The 27,797-nt window shown below is 42.2% G+C and overlaps 2 protein-coding genes across 2 annotated transcripts in view; one reads left to right on the forward strand and one right to left on the reverse strand.

Moving 5' to 3' along the window:
• Positions 1-13,146, forward strand: part of LOC308154160 (voltage-gated inwardly rectifying potassium channel KCNH7-like) — a gene marked incomplete at both ends in the record, with an annotated part of 56,560 nt that extends 43,414 nt beyond the window's left edge. The window contains 6 exons of the mRNA XM_080527335.1: positions 1,238-1,443; positions 2,254-2,338; positions 3,223-3,513; positions 8,653-8,812; positions 12,249-12,465; positions 12,838-13,146. Coding sequence (XP_080383461.1) covers positions 1,238-1,443; positions 2,254-2,338; positions 3,223-3,513; positions 8,653-8,812; positions 12,249-12,465; positions 12,838-13,146 — 1,268 coding nt within the window. The remainder of the gene's footprint in view (positions 1-1,237; positions 1,444-2,253; positions 2,339-3,222; positions 3,514-8,652; positions 8,813-12,248; positions 12,466-12,837) is intronic.
• Positions 13,147-16,756: 3,610 nt separating this feature from the next.
• On the reverse strand, positions 16,757-26,177 carry gca (grancalcin). The gene is made up of 8 exons (XM_080526364.1): positions 26,058-26,177; positions 25,241-25,435; positions 23,808-23,877; positions 20,330-20,373; positions 19,018-19,165; positions 18,448-18,561; positions 18,035-18,093; positions 16,757-17,871 (listed from the first exon to the last, which is right to left on the reverse strand). The coding sequence occupies exons 1-8, from the start codon at positions 26,079-26,081 to the stop codon at positions 17,845-17,847; spliced, it is 681 nt and encodes a 226-aa protein (XP_080382490.1). The 5' UTR covers positions 26,082-26,177; the 3' UTR covers positions 16,757-17,844.
• Between the last annotated feature and the right edge of the window lie 1,620 nt (positions 26,178-27,797).

A 27,797-nucleotide genomic window follows, 5' to 3' on the forward strand; every position in this document is an offset into this window, starting at 1 on the left:
GGGATAGGACAGAGGAGGGAGAAGGAGGACAGGTGGGGTGAGTGAGGGAGAGGGAAGGAGAGAGAGAATGGGGGAGAGAGTTATCAGGAGAGACATACAAGAGGCAGGGGAGAGATAGTGGGTAGTGAGAGAGAGCGAGAGAGTGAGAGAAATGGTAGGAGAGATGGGAGAAAGGGAGAGCTTTATTGGATCATTTATTATGCTACCTAATTGCCAGCTCGGGGTGATGGAGTGTTTGTGTTGTAAGCAGCCGCTGCTTGCTGCTATTATTGACGTTCTCTGGATGTAATCAGAGTAAATCTTCTCTCACCCCCCCCCCCCCTCCCTCCCTTTCTCCCTCCTTCTCTCTCTCTCTCACTGCGTCAGCCTAGCGTCAGGCAGGTCATACAGGCTAAGTCGTGTTTAAACTGCCCATTTTTCACTCGGCCAATGAGATACAGCGAAACTCAACTGCGACACAATAGGGTCATGATAAAAAGCATGTGCTTTGAGGGATTAGGGTACATATAATGACTCAGCACATTCACCTTGGCAAATTTACAGAAATGCTTACTACTCCCTTTTTTAAGCAGTCACGTATTTGTATGCAAATTCGATTCCTGCTTTAGTAATTGTAACCTGTATAATCCCCAGGAAGCAATTAACGATGCATACTCACCACTACCGCTTAGTTGCCATTAGAAAGAGTGAAAATAATGATATTTTCTGTGCATGTGGGAACCAAACACACACACACACTCACACACACATGCACGCACACACGCACGCACGCAAGCACACACACACACGCACACGCACACACACACACACACACACACGCACACTCACACACATTCCATATAGTAATGTAGGTCAACCATAGTCACATACATGCAAAACTCTATTGTTGCCCTATGGAAATGGCAGGAGTTTGTCCTTAGAACCTGGCATCATCTGAAGGACTCTTTAGATGTCTGAGCTGCCCTTTAATCTACTTTGCATTTTAGCAACATATGCCAGGTGTCTTATTTGTTTATGGATCAAAGCATGGTGTAATTATTCACACAATTCATCATGCTATATCACCAAATGTCATTATGATGACATCATTACCCTCTTTTTCTCCCCCCCCTCTCTCTCTCTCTTCTTTCACTCTCTCTATCTCCCTTTTCTCTCTCTCTCTCTCCCATCTCTCCCCCTTCTCTCTCCCCCCCCCCCCTTCTATATCCCTCTCTCCCTCCTTCCCTCTCTCCCTTAGGTAAGAATGACATCTTTGGAGAGATGATCCACCAGTATGCCAAGCCTGGGAAGGCCAACGCTGACGTGCGGGCCCTGAGCTACTGCGACCTCCACACCATCCAGAGAGAGGAGATCCTGGAGGTGCTGGACATGTACCCCGAGTTTGCTGACTACTTCCTCACCAACCTGGAGCTGACCTTTAACCTCCGGGATGACACAGGCAAGGTACTGGGCTCTGAGATGATGGCCGCATTCAAATACTGTCAAATGCATCCTCCCATCGTTCGTTCCATCCTTCCTTCGCCCTGCCATCCCTACTAAATGCAAAGTAATTACCATCTGTTAAATAGTGTGTGTGTGTGTGTGTGTGTGTGTGCGTGTGTGTGTGTGTGTGTGTGTGTGTGTGTGTGTGTGTGCGTGTGTGTGTGTGTGCGTGTGTGTGTGTGTGTGTGTGTGTGTGTGTGTGTGTGTGTGCGTGTGTGTGTGTGTGTGTGTGTGTGTGTGTGTGTGTGTGTGTGTGTGTGTGTGTGTGCGTGTGTGTGTGTGCGTGTGTCAGTCTGCGTGGGTGGTAATCCAGACATTGCGTGGCCTCTGCTGTAGCTCCAGATAGATGCATCTCTCACCTGGCTCCAGTCAGTCTCTCAATACGCTGCCTTAAAATAACCTAGAGAGGAAAGAGGCGCTATAAACAACTTCATTGTCTGGATCACTGTGCTCAGCTGGCTGTCTGGCATGCTGTTGTGAATGGAGGAATTCATTATTTAACAAATTAATACATGTTAGTGGATGGATGAATGGATGGATGGATGGATGGATGGGTGTATGGATGGATGGGTAGGTGAGCAGATGGATACTATATATGGAGGGATGAGTATGTGAATGGATGAATAAACGAATGACTACATGACTAATTCTACACGAGTCAGATATGAAACAAAAGCCTTTGTATTTCAAGTCAGACGTGTGCAGCATGCTAACTGTGGCGCAGTGCGGGCGAACACAGTGGTGAGCAGTGTCTTTGCTTTCCTTTTTCAGAGCATCGGCTACCCACCAACCAGTGAATCTGAAGGGGATGACAAGTGCAGGAGAAGGCTATCCTACAAGAGGAAATCCTCTGCAGGTGAGTGTGGGATTGGGGGGGGGTTGAAGGCCTGCTGTTGCTATCGCCTATCCAGCCAATACATTTTTGCAACAGTGAATTCCTCAACCAGGCAGGGAGTCTCGTATCGTATTCCATCTTTCAAAATCATAGAAGGAATTGTCTGAGTTCGAGAGATGACTGCTTTTGCCACTAGGCTGGCATCCGATCCGTGCTTCAACCAACCTCCATCTGTTTATGATGTATGCCATCCTCTGCATTGTCTAGAGTCAGGCTCTATTCTCACAGTGGGAATTGTTTCATTTAATTTCTAAGAGCCCTGTGAGTTGGGAGACAGTTTTGCCCACGGCACTCAGCTTTGGGCATCCATTCACGCAAATCTAATCGGTCACCATGGTTACCGGCTTTCAGAATACCATCTCCAAAAATAACACAAGTACAGGCGAAGCATTTACAGTACAGTTAAGACAAAGGACTCGAAACGGTTTACCTGTACTGTAGATTCCCTGTACCACCTCTCAGTTTCTAACAGAGTCAGGTGCACAAAGCGTATGTGAATGTGTTCTAATAAATTGCATGAATTTCAAGCTGTGCCAAAATTGGGACTATAAAGGCCAATGACGAGGTTTTGTCTCCCTCACAAACTTCATGAACACTTACCTTCGATTTCACACTGTGCGAGTCTGCTCTAAGGCAGGAGAAAATAACAAGGCTCTAAACCGCTGGAGCAGGGACAGTTTAGAGTGCGACACCTCTTTATTGTTATGTCTGCTGAGGGCGCTCCCTTCCCCATGGTACTGTCTGTAACAAATAAGAACCCAGTGTTCCACCAACACATTGTGTTTACCCACCCCCCACCCCCATCCTCCAACCACCCTTCCCCCCTCCCGCCTCTCCATCTCCAGGGACCCAGAATAAGGAGGCGTCGTCAGCATACGGCGAGGTGGAGCACGAGAGGCAGCTCTACACCTGCTCCCAGGCAGCCGTCGCAGAGGAGAGGAGAGAGAGAGACTCAGTGGAGGAGAGGGAGGAGGAGGAAGAGGAGGAGGAGGGAGGCGAGGAGGAAGAGCAGAGGCCTCTGTGCTCAGGAGTGCTGGGTTACCCTTCGGTGAGGGACCACACCCTGGGGCTGGGGCTGAGTGACGGTCCTGACACGCAGGCAGGGGACAGTGCAGAGAGGAGCCAGTCTTATAAAGGTGAGACACCTTGCTTATGGACAGTAGAGGCCCCCAAAAAACTGAAATGGGCTAATCAGATGCAAAAGCTGCAAAGCACAGATCGATTTAGGGAAGCTTCACTTAGAAGGACCTACAATACACTATACAAATTACAGTTTGAAAAATACTATTGATATGACCAGCAACTCCGGTATACCCTAGTATACACTATTCATTCAATGTTTGTTCAGCAAGCCAGATCAGTCACTGAAAGCAAATGCTAACTCCCAACATCAACATGATTGAATGAGCGATCACGCCAACACAAATTTGAAGCTTCAGAGCATTGGCTCAGACTACGTCTGCACTGATCTGTCTTGTATCTCGAAAATGCTCAAGGGATAGATAAAAATAAATATAAAAGAAGCGAGGCTAAAATGTGCTGTTGTATAGTTGCCTTGGTTACGACATGTAGACGATTCGTAACTCACGCTGTTCTGTTTTTACAATATGTAGACTACTCAAAACTTGTGTTTTTTCTCCAGCAATGAGAAAATCATTCTTATCATCTTAGTTGGAATGGAATGGAATGGAATGGACTTTATTTGTCATTGCTACAGTACAGGTACCAAACAACGAAATTTAGGAGGGGTGGCTCCCCTGGTGTTAGGAAAGGGGAAACAAAAACACATTTTAGAAAAAGCATAAAAGCATAAAATCACAAGAAGGTTACAGGACCTTGAAACTGTTGTGGTTGAAGGTGCAACATTTAGTTCGGAAATGTTCACAAAAACAAGCATACTGTATTGAACTGTTGTACATTTTCACATGAAACGAAACAATGCTTTACCCACAGCTGTGCCAACTTAAAAGTGCATATCAACGCTTTGAAAGGGGACTTCAAACAACAGTAACTAACCATATACTAGTTTTCATGGTTTTGTAACACAAGCCAGCAGTCCCATTGAAAATGATGTGAGGGAGCATGAATATCACAAACTAGGAGGTCATCTATGGCAGATGCTTTCTGATCTGAGGATCTGAAGATTGGTTCCACATCCTACAAGATAGGTCGGTCGAGGCTCTGAGCATCACGTAGTAATGACACCACCACCTGTCGGAAGGCAGCGACTTCAGTCATCCATTTATCTGTTTATTTCCTCAGCGTAATTGTACTGTAGAACTGTAGTTCATTAAGAAAGAAACAGAATACCCTGTGCCACATGACCAGGACACAAGGGAGGCTAGTGGGGGTAGAAATCGGAGGACAGGCTCATTAGCCGGCTTTCCACTGCGGGGCTTATGCCGTGTGTTCCAGTGCGTGCCAAGGCCAATTGCTTTTCCAGTCACTCCTGGGCTTCAGTAGAGCTTACCTTTGTGCTTTCTGGCCCTATTCTGTGCTTAATATTCTGCCTCCCTGGTCCTGGCTTTAGTTGGCTAGCAAACCTTGTGGGCGGCAAGCATAATTATTTTTTTATTTTTATTTTTAATTGAACCTTTATTTAACCAGGAGGTCCCTTGAGATTAAAATAAATGTTTAGAGGGAGACCTGGCCAAGATAGCACACCACACCAAGTTACTGTAGCTCACTATCTTTTAGCTTGAATCTTTTTTTAATTGAACGAACCATGATATATGGTGAACCATGAGATATGGTGAACCATGAGGAACCACCACATCACTTTTCACTCCAACGAAAAGGAGCAAGGAACGAGATGCCTCGCTCAAAATGCAAATACGAAGTACGTGAGAACCAATCAATGCGCTCCAATATGCACCCCTAATAGTGGAATTCATTCGCGTAAGGAAAGGTGGGTTCCTAGACCACTGTGTGTAGCGTTGCTGTGCCACAACGGTCTAGCTTCAGCCAGGCTAGAAATACAAAATCCACCTGTGGAAATTCATACATGCGTGTTCACTACCCAGTCAGCAGATACATGACGACCCAGATCTCGCTCACCTCTGTTTTCCGAACGGCATTCGTATTGGCAGTGGCACCGTATTGGCAACCCTGTCGAAAAGCTACTATTGTAATGCATGGAATGTCCTCCCTCTCCTGTGTCACACCTATTAAGTAGCCAAACAAGGATTATGTGTCATTAAATCATCATGTTCCCGAAACCCTCTCAATGATAAACTGTCATTTAAGAGGATTATGCTGTATCTGACATCCATGGTCAACCTTCGGGACTAGATGGCTAGGGATATTAGAATACTGTTAAGTGGGAAGTGTTTTTCACTCACTGGGAATTTAATAAAGTTTAGAGGGCGGGCGGGCGGGCGGGCGGGCGGTCGTGCGGGGGTGGGGGGAAGGGACGGGTGGGGGGACTCTAGCCGATGCCAAATCCAAGCCAAAGAGTTGCGCATCCTTCATTTCCCCTTCACATCACTTATCCCCATTCATCTCAAGAGAGGGAGAGGGGTAAAATGGTACACTGGCACATGTCCAGGGGGATGGGTCATGGATAATGCCCAATAGTCTTGGGTCAATGGTATAAAATAATTGTAATGCCTCCTCAATGGCAAGCATAAGTAATACTCAGTATGTAACCAGTGTAAACAAATCTATGAAAGAAAAACTGTGTGGTGAATCCTCCCACAAGTCTTCCTTCCTTTCGGAAAGAATTATGTACGTATTCTACATAACCTACCCTGTAGTAGTAGGCCTACACATTTCGAGGAAAGCGTGGCAAACATCAGAGCAACAGTCTGTGTTAAATGTTGTAAATTCCAGTCAAAGATAAAACTCATGAGGTCAATAAACACATCTCAACACGTCTCAACAACAAGGAATGCAAATGACTGATTCTGAACTGTTTTGCTATGTTCCGTCTATCAAACTGTTTCCGTCTCCTCCCTCTAACGCACACCCTCTCGCACGCACGCCCTCTCCTTAATGTTCATTTCTATAGTTGTATCTTCTATAGAAGTCAAACTGGACTCTGTATTGAACTTTATAACATTCTTCATCATGCATCCGTGCTCCTATTCTGCCGCCAAAAAATTATAATAATTCTTTCACTGCTGTCTTTTCAGCAGTTAAAGTGAGTGAAAATGATCTTCGCTCTACCATGAACCAGGACAGCCCACTCCTTCAATTGAGAACAAAGTTGTAAGGAAAATTTACGGCAGGACATTATTCATGACTTGAAGAAGGCTCGGTAGCTCAAGCGAAAGGGCAGCTGATGGGCACTCCAATTTATGTAGTGTCTTCCTCCCCCCATCCACTGTGATTAGACTACTGCCCGCAGATTTATTTATTTATTTATTTATTTATGCAAAGAGCACTTGATTTAGAACTATAAATACATACCTCATCTGTGCTATTAAATCTTCATTTTTTAATTTTAGGCTAGGCCTACATGGTTTGCATACAGGCCTATATACTTTGTTTAAAATAGTCATAGAGCATTTAATTTTGGTTTTGGTCATATAAGACAAATGTTGTGCGCTCAGTAAGATTGGTCTTATAGACTGTAATTTGTCATAATCATTGTGTGAAGCAAGGGGGAAATCTCATTTTGAATGTGTAGATTCGATAGAGGCTTTAATAGCGATGTGTCCGTTTTTTTCCCTCCTCTTCCTAATGGAGTTTGGTGGGGGGGTGTGTGGGGGGGTGGGGGGGCCATTCTGTATCCGGGCCCAGTGGTGGCCAGCGGCACATCAGATTAAGTAACATGAACCATTTGATGCTATTATCCAATGAGAGTCCTTTGTTGTACAGTTTTGTAACATGGAATGGTCAAAAGGCACACAGCGTTTGAACAGTGGAAAAGGTGCAAAAGAGGAGCAGACTGCTGCTGTGTCTATTAGAATGGAGCTGGTGGTAACTCCTGTAGCTGATACCAGAGCAGAGAGAGATGGAGGTCCCCCGTGTGAATGGGTCTTTACAAGGCTTAGGTCAAGTCCCTCTTATAGTACTAGCTTTAGGAAAATATTGTTTTCTCTCTGTTTCACTGCAGTGTGTTTCTTTGGTCGGTTGTCGCTAGACGTAAACGTAAATGCTTTTTGTCTATTTATTTTGCTAAAAATCAGTTCACTGTCACTTGAACATGAACATAGGTACCATCAGCTGTCACTATGATGAATGTAGGCTAGTAACATATTATTCTAATGCTCAAAGGTTAATGAAAAAGTGGAAGTAAACATAGATAGGGTTACGACAGTAGCCGTAGACCATGTAGACCCAACCTCATTTGTCTCTAGGCCAACTCTTTTGGGTGCATCAATATTGGTTGTCATTGACGATAGGATGACCTAGGGACCCCAATATGCTGTTATGCTCTCTCCCTGCTACACACACACACACACACACACACACACACACACACACACACACACACACACACACACACTCCACTCGACACACCAAGATACCCCCCCACCCACACACATGTTACTATCAGCGTCTACAGTATCTAAGGGTGTCATGTTCTGCAATGATGTCAGCATGTTGTGATTTCTGGGTAATATCCTGTAATTTAGTTCTTATGGCGTAGAGCGGCTTTGTGGTGGAGCAGGAGGCTGAGTGTTGCCAAAGGATATTGTTTCCTGTAATCAACACAGCCGGGGAGGCACTATAAAATGTCAGCTGCTACTCCAGAGTCCCGTCTATCATTAAGTCTCCTCCTTGAGCATGAAGAAAAACACAATCACACCTTCTGCTGCATCAAGACGCAATTGGTTTTTTTCGGCATTCATAGTTAAAGGGATAGTTCACTCTAAAATCAAATTTCTGTGATTAACCACATACAGTATGTCCAGTCAATATACCTGTCAAGTTCTTGAGTCATGGTTATTAAGCCAGTTGCAGCTAACACATTTTCCAATATAAAGGAAGCAGATGGGGTCGAATTTGTGTGCAAAGTTTGGACCCCATCCAGTTCAATGTGAGTGCTACACAGAGTATCTAGTTGTCATAGATGTCACGTACCTGTCAGGTGAAATCGCTTTCCTATAGAATTAAGAAACTAGCAGTGGGGTAACAGTTTCAAGGAGGCACATTGATAGGCCTATTGATCAGGTCAATGGCAACTGGTAACAGGATTGGACGGGGTCTATGAGTTGAGTGATAATCTATATTGTGTTAGTGCTACTACAATCAGACACAAATCACTGAGGTGTGTGTGTGTGTGTGTGTGTGTGTGTGTGTGTGTGTGTGTGTGTGTGCGTGTGCAGAGCTGCGTGCTGAGAACTGGGCGTGCGGGCGGCCCAAGGAGGTTCCAGAAGAGACAGCTCAGTCCCAGGACCCCCGCGGCGGGGAGGATGACAGCGACACTGAGATCACCTACGGGGAGGTGGAGCAGCGACTGGACCTGCTGCAGGAGCACCTGAACAGGTGAGGAGGTGGGATGTGTGGCTGAGCTTGGAGCCCCTCCGGGCCTCTTTGTCCAGGATAGAGGCGATGGCTCCCTCACTGCTAACGTGCTTCCTACGCTTCAGGAACCACAGCGGTTTCTTTCCAGACCAGACTTGCGATTGCAAAAACTGCTAGCCTAAATGAGGCTGATCACACAGCCCTTTTATCAATTCTTGACAAAACAAAATACTGTAAAACATTTTTTTTAAATCATATTAACCATATACAGTACACAGTATGTACTGTCCTTGCAAAGAAGTGAGATTCTATAAATCATTTTATGGGGGAGGTTTCCATTGGACCCTGTGCGTTTTCTCCTTACTCTCATGTGCCCCCCTGCTGGTAAAACTGCTAAATGTTTTGCCGGAGTGGAAGTTAAACTGTCTAGGTTACAGTATATGATCATATATGATCCTATTTCAACCTTCAACTACTTCTCTTAGTAACCAATGTTTATGGTTTTAGTATTATGTAAAGTAACACATTGCCCCCCTGCTAAAGCAGACAGGTGACTTCGCTTGAAGCATTAAATCCATTCTGGTTCAGCCGTAGACACGAGGAGGAGGCAGCCAGTACTGTCTATTTATAGCAGACGCCAGTGAAACGCAAACGAATCACAAAGACAACTGACGTCACACTTGGAGTTTGGAGATGGTAGTGTGGGGAAGGGAGGTAACAAAGACTCCGGGACCAGAGGAAGGGGGCAAATCAACGACAACGTGGGAGGCCCTGAATATCTGTCTCTATCTCGATCTCCTCGCTTCCTCTGTTTCTCACTCTGTGTTTCTCTCGCTGCGGCCCTCCTTCCGTTCTTCTCTCTCACCCCTCTCAGACTATTATTTTGCCTTCCACCGGGAGTCCCTGTGTCGACCACCCGCAGTCGCGTCTCAGCGGGCCCCGCATCTCTCCCATTTATCCTGGTTACGGAGCCACATTGCTTCTGCCAGGGGGGTAATAGACAGAGGCAGGGACACTCTGCAAACATGGCTACCATAGTGGCCAGCCTCATTTTGTTGCAACAGGCATGTCGGGTGTGTTGATTGGCTCGGATTGGCTCACGGGTCTCTGCAAGTGACTGGGAGAAGAGACAGGGTAGTGGGTAGGTCCAGCTGCTGTGCTGCTCTTGTGCAGTATCAGATGAGCCCTGTCCACGAATGGAACCCAGGTCCATCTTATTGGTGGAAAATACAGGACGGAAAAAAAAAGATGTTTTCGTGTGACGTGATGTAACTTGGTGTATAAAATGCTGACATTCTTAAGAGTACTGTAGAAAGGAATGCACTGCTTTAAAGTGTGATATTTAAATATGGACATGGGGAGCAAGACGTTATAAATCATAAAACAGAAAAGCACAATACTCACAAGACCAAAAGAAACGATGATTAAGACTTTATTTGATTGGCACATTGGAATTATGCCACAGTGATGTTTTGTCATTCAGTCCTTTCATAATTTGGATTGAGACGCCTCCTGGTGTTTGCTATGAGTACTACAGACTTCACTTCTCTATGATACAACACAAACAGTCTAAACATATTTTTGCCTATCTACATTTACATTTATATTTATGTTTTTTGGCATTTAGCAGATGTCTTTATCCAAAGCGACTTACAACAAATACATTTGTCTAAGTAAGTGAATCATCTCTCACAAGAACAAGTGGTTTATGCTATGACCAGAGAAGAGAGAAGCTTAAGAGAAGCTTGTTCCACCAGCGGGGCACCAGGACAGTGAAAAGTCGTGACCAAGTAGCCCCACTGCTGCATTCACGTAGAGGTGGCGGTGCCAGGCGACCAGCCAAGGTGGAAGAGCGGAGTGACTGGGTAGGGGTTTGGGGGTTGACCATCGCTTGCAAGTAGGGAGGGGCTGTTCCCTTTGCCTCCCGGTAGGCGAGCACCAGGGTCTTGAACCTGATGCCAGCTGTTACTAGAGCCAGTGAAGGGTGCGAAGGAGGGGTGTGACATGGGAGAATTTGGGGAGATGACGGGCAGCATTCTAGATGAGCTGCAGAGGTCTGATGGCGGAGACAGGTAGCCCGACCAGGAGGGCGTTGCAGTAGTCAATTGTCTGGACCAAGAGTTGTGCTGCTTCTCTGGTGAGGAATGGACGTATCCTGGTGTTGTATAAAGGAAGAATCTACAGGAGTGTGTGTGTTGTCCCTGGGATGTTCGCCGCACCAGCTAAATGGTTGTCAACCAACACCTTGGTTGTCAAGGAACACCCCAAGGTTCTTAGCTGTCTGGGGAGAGGCAGGCTTTCCCAGGGAGGAAGAACAGCTCAGTCTTGTTGAGCTTGAGGTGGTGGGCTGATATCCAAGCAGGATTGTCTGCAAGACACACAGAGACATGTGTCGCCACCTGTGAATCAGAGGGGGGGAGAAGCGAGAAAGAGTTGAGTGCCATCTGCATAGCAGTGGTAGGAGAAACCATGTGAGGAAAAATATAGCCAAGAGATTTGGTATCGAGGGAGACCGGTAAGGCCCCTAGGCGGTGGTGAGGGTTCGTAGAGAGGACAGTGATCCTGGTAGGCGCCTGGTCGGTGCGGATGGGCAAGTAGAATGCAAACCAAGAGAGTGCAGAGTCAAAGATGCCCAGTTCTGAGAGGATCAGGTGGTTTACTGTGTCAAATGCAAACTTCAGGTCGAGAAAAATGAGAGAGATGAAGCTCGAGCAGAATGGAGAGTCTCTGTGACATCAAGGAGAGCAGTTTCAGTAGAGTGCCCAGCCTTAAAGCCGGATTGGTGAGGGTCAAGGAGGTTGTTCTGAAGGAGATAGTGAGACAGTTGGTTAGAGACAGCGCATTCAAGGGTTATCTAAAGAACTTTACTATGCCCAGAGAGAACCTTTTTGCATATAGTCATCTGGACCATTAGAAAAGGTCACACCTCTTGACAAGGGGTAGGAAGTGAAAGAGAACTGTCATTTCCTTTGAAATTAGAAATGACAGTCCATAAATAGATAAATAGCCTTCATGTTCCTTGTGATTAAACCAATACAATGGAAAAAAAGTTGTGTTTGGGGGAAGTGTCCCTTTAACAAAACAGAGATTCCCAAAATGTTTAGAAGAGTTTTAGATTAGCCGATCTGACTTGAATAGAACTGGACGGAGTGAAGGGAGAATGTGCTCATATCATTAATTGGATGTTACATTCCTACCACAATCAAATGCCTTTTGAATGGTTGCTTGTTTTTATGTCCGGCATTTTTCCAACTGGGTAGGGCTATGTTGCCTATACTTGCTTGCAACATTGAAGAAAACCGGTTTTCTTTCTCGCAAGGTGGCTCATTTGTAGCTACTTTCTGGAAAGGATTTCCCCAGGCTTTCCAAACTAGAAAACCCTGGTCTTAAAGAGGCTACCAACACACTACCACACACACACACACACTGACACTGTGTCCCCCTGGCCTCTCTCCAGGTTGGAGGCCCAGATGACGTCAGACATCCAGGCCATCCTTCAGCTGCTGCAGAGGCAGTCCACTCTGGGACCTCCAGCCTACAGCACGGTCACCTCCAGCCCGGAGTACCAGAGACCTGCCATCAGGGTCCAGCCAGTGGCTGCTGTCCAGATGGAGCTCAGCCTCAGCCCTCCGTCGGCCCAGGTACTGGGTACTGACCTGTACGACCCTGCCCAGGTGAACAATCCCCAGCGTACCGTACACAACTGACCTACAGTACAATAGGTGCATTATTCCTGCTAGTGTACTGACCCACAGAATAGGACATACTGTGTACACTAGCCCTGTCCCTGCATGGCCTAGATGCACTATTCCTGTCTGTACCCAGCCCAGCGGCAGCTGGTGGAGGGAGACATCGGAGGACAGGCTTGTTGTAATGCATGGAATGCTGTGTGATACCATTTCTCATCCCATGTCTGTTTTTTCCGGTATTACACTAGAGTACTGTCTTTGAAGGTAGGCTTGCACTATCGCTGCATAAAGCACAGTAGTTCACATTCACTTTGATAATGAAGTCACAGGTCGTCACTGTGCTTGCTGTCCTGACAGAGTTCTGACACGACAGACAAACCCCCGAATAAATCCAAAGAATCCACGCCAGGCCTGGTTCCCACGGAAACACCCCCAGAGGGGGACCTTGTGGGACTGCTGGAGAGGGACACAGACATGGAGCACAGACACAGACAAAACAAAATGGACCCTCCAGAGGCCCAACAACAACAACAACAACAACAACAACAAGCCAGATCCTTCTTCCCTTCAGTCAGACAAGCCTCCCTCCCAGACGCCTCGCCTGGCAGCTCTGGAACACTGGGACTCCACAGGCCAATGTCTGACCCTGGGCTTCCAGGGAAGTAGGCCCTAGTGCCTGCATCCACCCTTCTCTTTGTCTCTACGGAAACAGAGAGGTCCTCCTTCAGGTCCTCTCAAGTTTGACTCAGGGTCTAAGAAGGAGACTGTATATGCAAGGAATACTGTCGACTTTCTTCCATTCCTTTTCAAAGGTTTTTCCCCGTTCAGATGTATAAAGAACATTTATACAGAGGTATTTATACAGTATATTATTAATATATGTATAATAATTATTTACCTTGTACATATTTCAGATCAGATGTAACACTGCCAGCAACATAGGGCGCCTAACATGCTTGTTCTAAAAGAGAAATGCATGTCCCAGGAAGTGTTATCTGTTGCATGCTCTACACACGACACCTCTGATTGCGCAATCAGGTGTGATGATAGCATGCTTACAGACTAATGTCCGTTTTATATAATGACTCCCGTTTGTTTGGGAGAAAGCTACTTGAACCACTCTCACAAAGGCATTTTCTTTTCTTTTTTCAAATATCTAAGTGTGCGATTTTAAACTTGTCTTTTCAATGACCTCACCAAGTCTAGCAGACACCATGTAACGTATTTGGCGATCACCTGGGCAGATGTTATATTATACTATACTGTGCCTAAATACACATCATCAACAAAAGAAGACGAAAGAAGAAGAGTAAGAACCACTTTCAGTTCAATAACATAATCAGAATGATTATTACCCCCCATTAGTATACACATTAATATTATTTAGCAACATATAAAGGTTTGCTTTACACTAATAAGAGTGAGATGAATTAAAAATCACTTTGCACCACAAGCCTCAATAATGGGGCTATGAAAGCAATAACGATCACATTAAAACACCTTCACTGAAATAAACTGTAATTAAAATTATAAAATAGAATTAGGTTGAAATCTAGATAAGCATGACACAGTCAAATGTGCTCTTAATACTGCAGTAGATTACCAGTAGATTTACCTGAACTAAAAGAGAACCTAAATCCATTCCAGTTTAGTTATTTTACAGTAGTTTTTTCAAACACACACTACTGTATATTTTCTTTAAGAAGCGGTACTTGCTGTGTGTCTATTTTCCTTACTGAGTATAATGTTTCACATTTGAGCATTTTGTTGACAACAATTTGATGGGAAAATCTATATCCATATGTATTCTGACCATTCATATTTATCAGAATCAAAAGTATTTTCTGTAACCATTCACTCTAACCACATACAGGAAGCATGAGCAGGTTGGACTACTGTTATACTTTATCTATCTTATCAACTACATAACTAATCAACCCTTCAAAGTCTTCATTGAGAGGGACTACAGTACTGTACACATACACAAACTTACATATTAGGGTTATTGACCTGATACACGGTAGAGGTAGCTGAGTTCAGAATCTGAATCTGAAATTCACTTGCACACCCCAAGGCACTAAACACAAGGGTAACACTTTTCATGAGCCCCTGCGGTATCTACAGTATAAATCATTATGAATACATGTATAGTGAAAATACCACTCCAACGTGCTTAATAGGACCAATCATTAATAAAAGCTTACACTTCCTTATAACAATTTTGATTAAAAAAAAACATAAAGGATACAGATGCATTCATAAGGAATTGCTCTTAGGTGGTAGTATGGGATATACAACATCCTTAGGCAACCCTTGACAGCTATAATGGATTTATAATGCATGACAAAACAGACGAGTTGGCCCATAAAAAGTATTACCAAAACAAGTGAATTCTACGCTGATGCTACAATGAATAGCAACTTTACTGTCTACTGCTTAATTGCTATGTTCATTATAAACTGCAGATATGAGGTGCATTATACAATGATTGAGTTGAGAAGAATCTGGCCAAATGTAGTTTCAAATCAGTTAGTTCCCTTGTAGTTAGTTCTGTGTCATTCCACCAAGAGCGAACACTTCCCTGTAACTGCATGGTATCTCTGCAACATCAAGTATGATCACCAGTTGTTTGAAACAGACAAATACACCATAATAGTAACATTTAAGGGGATAAGGACTTGAATTTGCAGAGATACCAAGCAGTTAGGGTTAGGTTTAGGGTTAGGATAAGGGATAAGTACTTTACACAGTCAAGCTTCAACCTTGCTGTGTACGTGTATTTAGGGGTTTCCATTGAAATTTCACAATAACTATTTTTTACTGCAATTCCCAGCAAAGGGAAACCAGTACTGAACTACTGTCAGGCCCTTCTGTAGGAAATGACCAGAGAAATATACCTTAGAGAGTCAGGCCAAGCCAGAAGCTTAGCCTTCCTTAGCCTTATCTTTACTAGCCTACATTAGCCTTTGCAAATGTTAAATCCTAAATCACATTCAGCAAAATAATATGCACTCAACAGTCAGCAATGTAAATGTATTGAGATGTAAAAGATTGATACAGTATGAGTGAATTGCATGCCGCAAATTAATTAGTTTAAGATGTACTTACACAAACACTAATATTCCCAGTCAGGTGGGCGCTATTGCATGGATTAATGGCATTTGTTTTAAAGGATTTCAATAACATGAGTTTGTGGTTTATAAGTTACACAAATCATTAAAACGGAGAGATGGTGTTCTATCTACAATGATGAATAATGGTAATAAAGACACCCTATTTTTCTATAAGAGAAAACAATTAATTTTTCATGATTTTAAATTTTCTATGTGTTTTAGTGTTTGTATTCCCCCGATAGAAGTGTGGTATGGAATGATGAATACACGTATCATGCCTCCATATGTAGCAACACATTTGAACAGACAACAGATTATTATGGCATTATAGTAGGGCCAAACAGAATCTTCTGCGGTGTAACAGTATATTCAATGGGGGAACGTAGTATGTTATAGAGCAGTACTTTGTTTCATTTGAATGTTGCAAATATCTTTAATCCTTTCAGAGATTCTGCACCCATGGAATTTGATTGGCCCTACCTTTGAGTTGGGCACATTTTAAGGGCACAAGTCCTATGCAGCAAATGGCCAAATTCCAAATCAACCCCTACACACTAGCACTCCTGGTTGATGGTTAGACAGAAGGCGCTGCATGCAATGGGAACAGTCCACCAAGCTTATCAGAAGTCAAGGTGAGGAGACCTACAGGAGTGGAGAGGGGTTGATTTGGAATTCAGCAATAGTAATGCCAGTTTTGATGCATGGTGGTTCAGATTGACAGGACACAACTATTCAACCTCCATTTAGAGAACCCACCATCATACACAGATGGGCTGGTACCCACAGAAACCCCAGCAGTACGAGCTGTGGTGTTTCCTACATAAGCTTTCTAGAGCACATATGTTGTACAAAGTTGCTGAAACTTGACATGTCCAATGCTTGAAGAGAGCTCCACTGAACTTTCATGAGATTTGCAAACTTTTGCACAAAAATTAGAAACTTGCTGTAACTGATATAAATGTCACTTTTTAAATCTAGTGCTGTTCACAATTGTTTTTATGCATTTTTTAAATGTTTGCCACTGTATTTTATACAATGCAACACTTAACAGCTAATTTGAATGTTTCTGCTCTTGAATATATTTAAAGAAATGAAATATATTGTGTACTGTACATATACTGAAACATTTGCGCAATTGTATACATTAATAAACAGAATGCATACTGAATATAAAACTGAGTTTATTGTGAATGACAAAAATGTTGTTAATGAATGCCACAATGGTCATGAAGCAAACTATTAGGATGATACAAGTATAATTCAATCAAACCAACACTGAGGATACTGCGCATTCCCTGAACCATACATGTTTGGTTTTCTGACCTTAAACAAGTGAAGATTGTAATTAACAAAACACATAAGTAAGAATGATACTTTTTATGTTTGAGATGTCCACAGGAATATTGTTAATCAGAGCACCTTGGCTTTAACACAGTGAGTGTTAGGCTGAATTACAAAACAGAACTTGATAATGACAAATTATGAAATATAGATTTAGCATTTAAAACAATTTCATGGATGTGCAAAAATGTAATGTTTGTTAAAGGGTTTCATTTCATTCATTTGTTTTCTTAGTTACTCAAACTAAAATATAAATCAAGAGGTGCATCAAATAGAATTCTCTAACAATCATAAAAAAACTAACTAACTAAAACAACATATAGTGTAGCATAGTATCTACTTGTATGAAAAATATTAATATTCTTTAGTATTTCAATAATATATGAGTATTTAATGTAAGGGCGATTTAAACACAGATAAAGTGCAAATCTGATTGATAATTGTTAGCTATTGTCTACATGAAGTAACAGTGGTTATAAAACATGCATACAGTGTGTGAATGAATATGACGACCTTACACTCAGAGATTGTAATGGCACATAAGCTGTCTTTAAGTAACATCTTCATAATCCCTTTCATTGTCAACATCTACTGCTGATTCAGTTTGCAACAGAATTTACACAAGCGGGTACATTTAGAAGCACACCATGACTGGCACGTCTTCGCACATTCTTGCGTTGCATACAAGAAGAAAATATGGCAAGCAAACAAGCAGTTTCTGTTGTAGCCTCTCTCCATTTCAGATGTTGAGGTGACTCAAACCTAAAGACACTTGGCTAATAGTTATGTTTTGTTCCTTTTTCCTGCTCCTCAGCTATTTTTTCGGCTCCTTAGAGGCACTCCAACCCCTGCCAGCCTGGTCAGCCCTAGTCCCTGGCTTCGGCCCCGAGCCTTGGAACGGCTGTAGCACTCAGATAGACATAGTGCACAGGACAAACTGCAACAACAACAAAAAGTCAGGGGGGAAAAAAAGGAACCCGTTTTATTATTATAACGACTGTACTGTAGATTGCATGTCAGGACAGGTCGTTTCAAATCACACCACAGGCTGGATGATGAGGAAGGAAGAAAAAACGGACTGAAGTATAAACATAACTTACATCATCATATTGGAAGTTGACTGTCCCCTGCTGCATGGTGTCTCTCTTTCTGAAGATGTCTGTTTGGGCAGAGGAAAAGGTTATGTTATGGCACTGAGTAGGGCTTGAATACCATTCGTTTCAGATCAGAATCAGAGAATCTGAATTGCTTTTAAGTAAGTACACAAGAGTAAAATTCTTTGCCTAAGTTTCTTCAACATTGGCATTGCAGAAAGATACAAAATTCTAACTTAAATATCCTGTGAGGCACTTTTATTCAATGTATGAGTCATCCAATTAGTGTCATGTCATGTACCTAAGAGACTTCTAAAGCTGCTGAGATAGCAAAAGCAGACAATGGAGGTTGAAAGGAACTCTACTGAACTCAAAACGAATGTTAACTATCTTAATTAGCATAGCCAGCCTGCTCCTACCAGTGAGAGCACGAAGCTTCACACAACAGGCCACATAGTCGTCGAAGTAGATTCGTCCATTCTTGCTGTAGCGCTTGATAACAGCGGTCAACGCTTGCGGGCTGACTCTGTAGCCTTTTGCACCAGAAGGACACAAAAATACAGGATTAGAAGACACAAACCAACAAAGCAGCTATTTTGGCTCTTGGGTTGCATCCCAATATTCACATCACATTACACCAGAGAGGATGCGGGAAATGTGACATAGGAACATGGAAGACATGGAAAAACAGCCTTTGTAGCAAGACAGGAGTCTCTTGGAACCATACTGTACACTTCATAAATTAGGACGATTTAACTGTAAAATAACAATTACTTGTTAACAGTTATTGTAGAAGTTTATTTGATCCTTGAATTAACTTATAAATATATTTAAAATGAACCCACAACCCCACATGGATCTTGAAGGCAACAAATAGGATCTTGAACGCTGTGATTCATATCACTCTCTTAGTGGGGCAGAATGACAGAATATCATCATCAAATCATAACCAAAACATAGATAAAGGTCAGTCTAGCCCCGACCCTCACCCATGGAGGAGACGGACTGGGCCATCTCATGAGGCTCCACTGTCCCGCTCCTGTCCTGGTCAAACATCATGAAGTTCTGCTTCCAGCCGTTCAGGGCACCAAAGAGCTCCTTAAACTCGTTAAAGCCCAACTTCCCTGTCATATCTCTCTGGAGAGAGTTGGGTTAAGGTTTTTCATTGTTTAGGTTTTTTTGCTGCTCATGTGGCAAGGAGCAGCCATGACAGAGGCTAGGCAAGGACTCACAGTGTAGTAGGATACAGTGTGACTTAGAGGTGGTAAAGAAAACAAGATAGCAACGAGACAACAACCATTGTGAATGAACTTGCTCTTTCTACACCTGACCTCTTTCTTAAAGAGATGCTACGGGATAATTTGTATAATTTCAGCCTACAGTTAAAAAAATAAAAAATAAAAACTGGTGCTTATAAACTAGGGATTCTGTGGCCGAATGAGGTAAGACAGTGATTCAGTTCATAGATCACATTTGTATGAACAAATGACCACATTGACCAATCAGGCCAAAAACTAGAAATTTAAAAATTACAGACATAATCGCTAGTGTTGTGTACAGAACACTCCTGTAAGAAGCACAATCACAAAGGTTAAGAATGTTCTTCGTCAGCCAATGCAGTGACGGGTACAGACATGGGGCAAGTTCCTTCATGCATGTTCATCAGCAAAGGCACACTGAATAAGCCCTCGAAGCCTAGCTGCAACTAAAACCCAAAGCTTCCCCTGGTCTGCTTCAAGATATCCTACATGCTTGTTGTGTTGTTTCTTCTTGCCAAAAGTTGAAGTCAAGAAAAAATACTCACCAAAAAAGATGCTTGATCTTTTTTTCCCTGTGGTGGTGGTGTATCACTGGTCCCAGCTAATGCTAGCTCACGCTTTCCCCTTGATATGCAACTTGAGGAGAAAGCGAGCGCTTGCATGAGCCGGCACTGCCACCTTGCCCTGACCCTCTCAAAACTGATCAAACATCTCTTCTGGTGAGTACTTTAGCTTTCTGCAGGAACACAAACAACGAGTAGGATATCTTGAAGCAGCTTTTTATTCAGCGATAAGAGTGTGGCAGAGTGTTTTTTCAGTTTTACGTTGATGTGTTTTCATGCAACACAAAGGGGAAGCTTCGGGTTGCAGTTGCAGCTATATTAGGCCTTGGCTTGGGGATTGCCTTGGGGATTGGTCTAAGCATGGGCATTTACACCAATCCATTCCCATCTAAATCCATGTGGAAAAGTACACAAGTACACACTTCATGAAAAGGGTGTAGAAATGCTGTCTAGTTGATCCAACAGTGTAAAAAGGATACATCGAGCATTGCAATCATGATTCTGCTCGTCTCCAAACTGAAGGCTGTGGAGGAGAAAAACTAATTAGACAAACAAAATAGTTTACTGTTATTGTATACCAGGGGTCACCAACACGGTGCCCGCGGGCACCAGGTCGCCCCCAAAGACCACTTGAGTCGCCCGCAGGCCTGTTCTAAAAATAGCACAACTGACTAGTGAGCTGTGTCTAAAATGTATATATTATTTATTCTATAATTTATATATATTTTATTCTGTTGCTATTCTTTTTTAATCACACTTGCATTCATATAGATTTAAAAATGACAATATCTTAAAAATATGTTTATTATACATGACGTTTAGATAAGTTTAGGTGAACTCTGACCTATTCTAGTTCTAACGTCAGTATTGTGCGCGTGACAAGTGGAGAGTAAGTTGGCGGGCGCAGCGAAGATGGGCGCTTAATGCAGTTTATTACCCCAAAGCGGCACAATGTGGAGAGACACTTCGCTACCTGTCACAAAAGCTACCATGCTAACTACCCACCAGGGAGCGCACTACGGGCAGAAAAAGCCCGCGAGCTAAAGGCAGCTTTGGGTAAGCAACAGTCTTTTTTCACGAGGCCGGCGAAGCAAAAAGCAACCGAAGCCTCGTTTAGAGCTACACATTTTCTGATCAAGAAGAAGGCATTTTCAGACGGAGAAGTTGTCAAAGAAGCAATGCTTATAATTGCTAACACTGTACTAAAAGACGAGAAAAATGGAACCGATCTAATCTCCACTCTCTCCGACGTCCAACTGGGGGCATCTACGATGGCTAGACGAGTGTCAGCTATGTCTGGTAACTTGGCCGATCAGCTGGACCAGGATCTGGCTAAGTGCAACTGGTTTAGCATCCAGTGCGACGAGTCCGTGGACAGCAGCAGTACAGCGCAGCTGTTGGTTTTCATCCGGATGGTGTTTGAAGATTTCTCCACAAGAGAAGAACTCCTGACACTACTGCCCTTAAAGACATCTACGAGGGGAGTTGACATTTATAACACGGTGAAGGAGTTTTTCGTGCAGAAAAAGGTACCGTTGGAAAAGCTGGTAGCGGTGACTACAGACGGGGCTCCTGCTATGATCGGCCGACCTACAGGTTTCATCGCTCACTGTAAAGGTGACCCAGACTTCCCAAAATGTCTGCATTACCACTGCATTATTCACCAGCAGGCGTTATGTGCAAAAGTGATCGGCTTTGGGCACGTGATGACTCCCGTTGTGAAAATCATAAACAACATCCGCTCCAAAGCAACACAGCACAGGATTTTCAAGGTGCTATTGGAGGAGATGTCAGCTGAATATGGTGACCTGCTGCTACACACAGAAATCCGATGGCTCAGCAGAGGACGAGTTTTACTTCGTATTTTGTCACTTTTGGGTGAAATCAAAGAGTTCATGCAGTCCAAAGGCGAAGATGTCTCACTGCTAGAGGACACAGAGTGGACACTTGACCTTGCATTTTTGACGGACATTACTGGGAAACTAAACAACTTGAACTGCGAGCTGCAAGGCAAAGGTAAGACTGTTGTTGATATGATAAGTGCTTTAAATGCATTTAAAGCCAAGATGAACATTTTGTAGCTGCACTTTCCCTCTGTGCAGTCGGTGCTGAAAGACAATGCTTCTGCATCTGAGACATTTGACAAAGTTGCAGAAAAGTACTGTGAAGTCATAAACAGACTTGGGCAAGAGTTTGAGAATAGGTTTTGTGACCTTCATCAGCTTGAGCCATGTGTGTCATTCATTTCCAATCCTTTCATGAATGTGGACACAACATGCTGTGCTGAGCAACTAAGTGCAACGTTCAACTTGGATGCTGGACAGGTGGAGATTGAAATCAGAACATTGCAAAATGACCTCCACCTCAAAGCCTACCAGGCTGCACCAAACTTTTGGTGCCTTGTTGATACAGAGAAGTACAGTGGTGTATGCACAGCAGCTATGAAGGTTGTCAGCCTGTTTGATTCAACCTATCTCTGTAAATCAGTGTTTTCTGACATGAACTTCATCAAGAACAAACACAGAACACGCCTCACTGATGCACATCTGAAAGACTCACTCACAGTTGCAGTTTCAAGTTACACACCAGATTACAATATACTGGTGAACAGCATGCAATGCCAGTCTTCCCACTAACAAAGAAACAGATACCAGATGTTGTCAGTGGCAACATGGCAGTGCCATGGCAAAGTTGAATTAAAATATTGAAGAATTGTGTTCAATTTAAAAGTGTGTTCGTGACATGTAACAGTTATAATTTGTTAGAAATGCAGCAGATTTGGTCATTAGTTCAAAATGTGACAAGATGTATTTAAAAATATGTAAGTTCATTTTTCTTTAACATTACATGATTGATAACTTTTTGAAACATGGTGCAACATAGTTCACGATTTCTTAAAAGGGTTTGTCAGTGGCTAGTGAAAATGGAAAATGGAAGAAATGTTCCTATGAAATGTAGTGATGTAAGTGATCATCTGAAAATGTAACAATTACTGAGATTAATAGAGATAAAGTGCTGAATATTGATATCTGTTTCCCACCTTGTTTTTGAGAATTATTTTGAGAAATCATTAACGTGATCAGTGTCTTCACATAGATGAGTATCATTAATCATTATTAATAATATATAACTAAAGGCAAACTGAGCAAATTTGTTATTTCGGAAGAGTGTATCAAACTGGTAGCCCTTCGTATGACTCAGTACCCATGAAGTAGCTCTCAGTTTCAAAAAGGTTGGTGACCCCTGTTGTATACTATAACAATGCATCATGTACAGTGTGCTGTAATAATGTGTGGCACCATTACGTATAGTTGGGAAGTTCAAGAGATCCCTACCCTGGTTACTGCTCTCGAAATGTGTGGTTTATTAGAACAAGGTTTCGACCCAAGCACGGTCTTCGTCAGGACCCACTTTGGGTTGAAAACAATGTCCGTATAAATAACACATTTCAGGTGCAGATCTCTCAAATGTACAGTTGAAGTCGGAGGTTTACATACACCCTAGCCAAATACATTTAAACAACGTTTTTCCACAATTCCATTTAATCCTAGTAAACATTCCCTGTCTTAGGTCAGTTAGGATCACTACTTTATTTTAAGAATGTGAAATGTCAGGAAAAATAGTAGAGAGAATGATTTATTTCAGCTTTTTCCACTAAGTTGAAAGGTTGAAGGTATGTCTTAAAATACATCCACAGGTACACCTCCAATTGACTCAATTAGCCGATCAGAAGCTTCTAAAGCCATGACATTATTTTCTGGAATTTTCCAAGCTCTTTAAAGGCACAGTCAATTTAGTGTAAACAAACAAGACACTTCAAGAGAACATACTGGCTTCTAGAGACTGATTAATGAATCTTCAATGACTGAAGCACACACACTGTACAATAAAATAGTATCATATGATCCCACAGTGCCCTTTGATCTCTGCAGGCAAGGCACGAGTGGGTGAACTTACGATTGTAAGTGCCACTGATACCAGACTGTGTGAGACACCTCTGAAGCTCCTCTGCGTCGATCTCCCCATCCTGCACAGAAGAGTGACTCTCAGTGACTCACATCAACAGCATCTTATGACTGGAGGACATAACTGGGCTATGACTCACCATACACCACAACCCCATAGTCTATGATCACAGTTAGAATTTTAAGTACACATGTGGTGTATTCTTGACAGGGTATCGTGCTCAGTATGTGGCATCCATCTAGAATCGACCAAGTAACACGTTATTACACTATGAGGAATACTACTACTATTCATTAACAAATGTATACCCTGAATGGAAGTAGGCTACATTAACAAAGCACCATTGTGTCTAAGCCTTTTTTCAGGACTCTCCAAACTGGCACTTAGACAATTACAACGAATTCAAAATGCTTTTGCAAGAGTCCTGACTAAAACTAGGAAGTTCACATGATGATCACATTTCTCCCATTCTTAGAGCACTACACTGGCTCCCTGTATCTCACAGAATAGATTTTAAAATCATGCTCCTGTTCTACAAATCTCTGCATGGTTTACGAAATACATCTCTAACATATTAGTGCCAAATGAACCAAGATCCCTAAGATCATCTGAGGCTGGCTTTTAACTGTTCCAAGAGTGAGCACCATAAGTGGAGATTTGCTCACTATGCGACAAAACATCGGAACAAGCCATCACAAAACAAGCTATCACAAGTCAGCCGCATCTATTTAAAAAAATAGACTGAAGACTTGTTCTGTTCTGCTTTTATTTTTACTGTATTTTAAATATTGACAGTTTAAGTTAGGTTTTTAAGGCAAGGCAAGTTCATAGCACATTTCATACAACAGGGGCAATTCAAAGTGCTTTACATAGAGCATTAAAAAGACACATGAGGAGAAAAGTAAACAGATTAAAAAATAAAAGTATAAATAGATAGTTAATAAATATAGATATGATAAGATATAGATAAACATTTAATAAGATAATGAATAAGATAATAAAATGAATAAAAAGACATGGATGGAAGTGTTCGTGTTTAATCATAACTTTTAAATTGTTCTTGTATTGCACTTCTTTTGTTCAGCTTTTAATTTATTGCATTTTAAATGGTGACCTATTTTAATTTTTTTATTTTTAATTGTTATTTTATTGCACTTTTTAATGTTTTTATGTAAAGCAATATGAGTTTGCATTTGGCTGTATGGATATGGGCTATATAAATATATTTGCCTTTCCTTGCCTTGCATAGAGAATTATGAGAATTACGAAAGTAAGGGTTGTGTCGTGTTTGGCACTCCTTAGCTATTTCTCCTTTCTTATCTATTAGGAACATGTTGCACACATCCCCTACACGTCTCAGAACTGAGTTAACTGGTCCACTGCATCCACAGTGCCACACCAATGGGTCACAATAAACATCTCACCTGCCCTGCTATTGCAGTGAAGTAGCCCCACATTGGGTCATTGGCGGGCATGGGCGGGGCACCAAAGGTCCCAGGATAGCCTCCTCCATACTGATGAGGCTGATGAGGCTGGGGGTATCCTGCCTGGGGCGGACCTCCCATGTTTCCTGGCATCTGCATACCCTGGACTGGCATGCCTGGCATTGCTCCCCCATACTGACAGAAGAATGAGAGGTTTAGAGATAAGCAATATATAGGGTATTGGTGTGTTTGTGTTTGTGTGTGTGTTTGTGTACTAAAGGAAAGCTGAGCTGATCTAATGCAAATACCAAACGTCATTGAACCAGACTGCCTACATACTCCTGATGGGCTGGCCAGTAATGCTAATGACAGCAACAATGCTAGTTGGCCTAGCAGTGTAACAGCCGACAGTAAATATAGCCACTTAGTAAGTGACTTACTATTTTACTAAATATAGAAGTGACTGATTTCTAGCGCTCCTGGACGTTGATAATAGGCTAGGCCTACTGGTCAAATTCAAGTGTTCTCAATAATTAGCTAAACTGAATTCTTGACCAGGATGTGGTGGATTAAACTAAGTAAAGGGAAGGCGATACAATTCTACCATTAACCAAAATGATATCATGACAGTTCAACCACGCGCAAACTGTCAATCTCGGCTACAATGTTGCATTTTCACAGCATGACATTCGGGTTTGAGGGCACATACTTGAGTTACTCTAATCTGGTCACTTCCCGTTAGTTTAAGGAAATTGTATACCCCCAAAGTCCTGACTCTAAAATCGCTGTCAGAGGAGCACACGAAACATTCACTCACCCCACCATATCCTGGATAAGCCATTTTGTTAACGTTCACAAAACGTATTCACTGTATTAATGTGTTGGTGTAAAAAGTCAGGAGAGTGAAGTGGACCTGTTACTTCCTATGCGACTGCGCCAACGAGATACGTACATCATATCCGAGAGTGTTTCAAAGAAGGCGGAAGTTATACAGCTAATTGACTGATAGGAAAGATAGCCAATGAAGGAGTCGATTACGTTTCCTGCCGCAAGACCATTCAGTACATTGTAGTAACATCAAATAGATTATTTTTTTGCAATGTGAATTTACATTTCTAATTGATATGCATGATTTAAGGTCAGGCACAAGTTTTACAACTCATTAAATAGTAAATACATTAATACATTAATAACCATTATTGATTAAATATGTTTAATATTATTGAATAGTGATTAGGAATTGAGGAAATACGTATTATCTCTCAAATCCTATAGGATAACATTATATTGATACGTATTTATACTGATCCTATTTGTCAAAACTATGTCATTATATCATTCATAAAATGCATATTCTGTATAATGTAAGCCATTGTTCCTTTTAAAGTTAAAACCTTACATGATAATTAGACTTTCACATTTATTTTTTATTTTTTTAGGGTTACATCACAGCACTTTTATAAGGTCATTGATTCTTTGGCTGTACCTTGCAAACTTGAATATCACCACAAGAGGCTGCTTTTGAGAGTATTTGTTTGTACAGAAATGAAAGCGTTTAAACAACCTTTGAGTTACATTATATAGTTTCTAATACAACAATATGATCATACAATAGTGACAGTAGATAGTAGATGTGTAGTGTATTTCCACTTTTCAACCATAGTGTACAGATGATCTTATCAGATGATAAATGAACACTCTTTTAGACGTCATACTGTCAGTTGTATTGAATTATGTATTACTTTCAGGAAAAATCTTGGATTTAACATTTAATTAAAATGTTTGTCAAAAGATGTGATGTCTTATCCTTAAGTTATCCATGTTATACACAAACTGCAAGGTTATGTATTTCTACATTAAACACAGACAGTGCCAGTTGAGAGGCCTTGTCACGATTGTTTTGAAACTATTCAAATATCCAGCCAAAAGTGCTATTATAATAGTGACCCGCCTTCCCCTTGTCTCTGAGGAGCAGAGAAGCTGCCTATTAATCTATCATTGTGAACAAACAATGCATGTGTTCTCTCACAGGCTTAAAGGCAGACCAAATGCTGAGAGTATATGATAATATGTCAAGTGTGTGAGTAAACAAATGCTGTACTGAAGTACAGCACTAACCACTTGATGGTTTACAAGTGTTTGTCTGCTATCAATGTAGTTGCTTCATTTAAAACAATTATTACTTATTCCTAAATGGTTACAATAATTTTAAGTTCTACTTTTCAGGAGGTAGAACAAATAAGCTCAAAAAGTCCCATATAAAATAACAAAATGACCAGATTTAATTTAATGAAGCCTCTATTGAAGAGAGGTTTAGAGGTGAATGGTGTCCCAATGTTGAGAGAAAATTAATGAGAAGGGTGCAAACCATCACAAAACTGCTCAAATAAGTTACTTTTTTAAAATCCTCTATCCTTCCCTCCATCTCAAAACTCCTCCCCTCAGACCCTCTCCTCCCTCTCCTTCCATGTGTTTCAAAAGGAGGCGAGGAGAGAGGATGTAAGGAATTGAGGAAACACTTGGGATTCGGTCAGGGAAAATATAGATTTATAGTATG

This window comes from Nansenia antarctica (genome assembly GCF_963989245.1).
Source record: "Nansenia antarctica genome assembly, chromosome: 3".
NCBI lineage: Eukaryota > Metazoa > Chordata > Actinopteri > Argentiniformes > Microstomatidae > Nansenia > Nansenia antarctica.

Bases quoted from the DNA above. Each gene is read 5' to 3' on its own strand.
- gca (XM_080526364.1), bottom strand. From the start codon at position 26,081: ATGGCTTATCCAGGATATGGTGGG. The intron at 19,166-20,329 runs GTATCCTTTTTA...AACTCTCTCCAG, and splicing joins TCATGATTGCAATGCTCGAT to AGAGATATGACAGGGAAGTT. The intron at 18,562-19,017 runs GTGAGGGTCGGG...CTGGTGCAAAAG, and splicing joins CCAGTCCGTCTCCTCCATGG to GCTACAGAGTCAGCCCGCAA.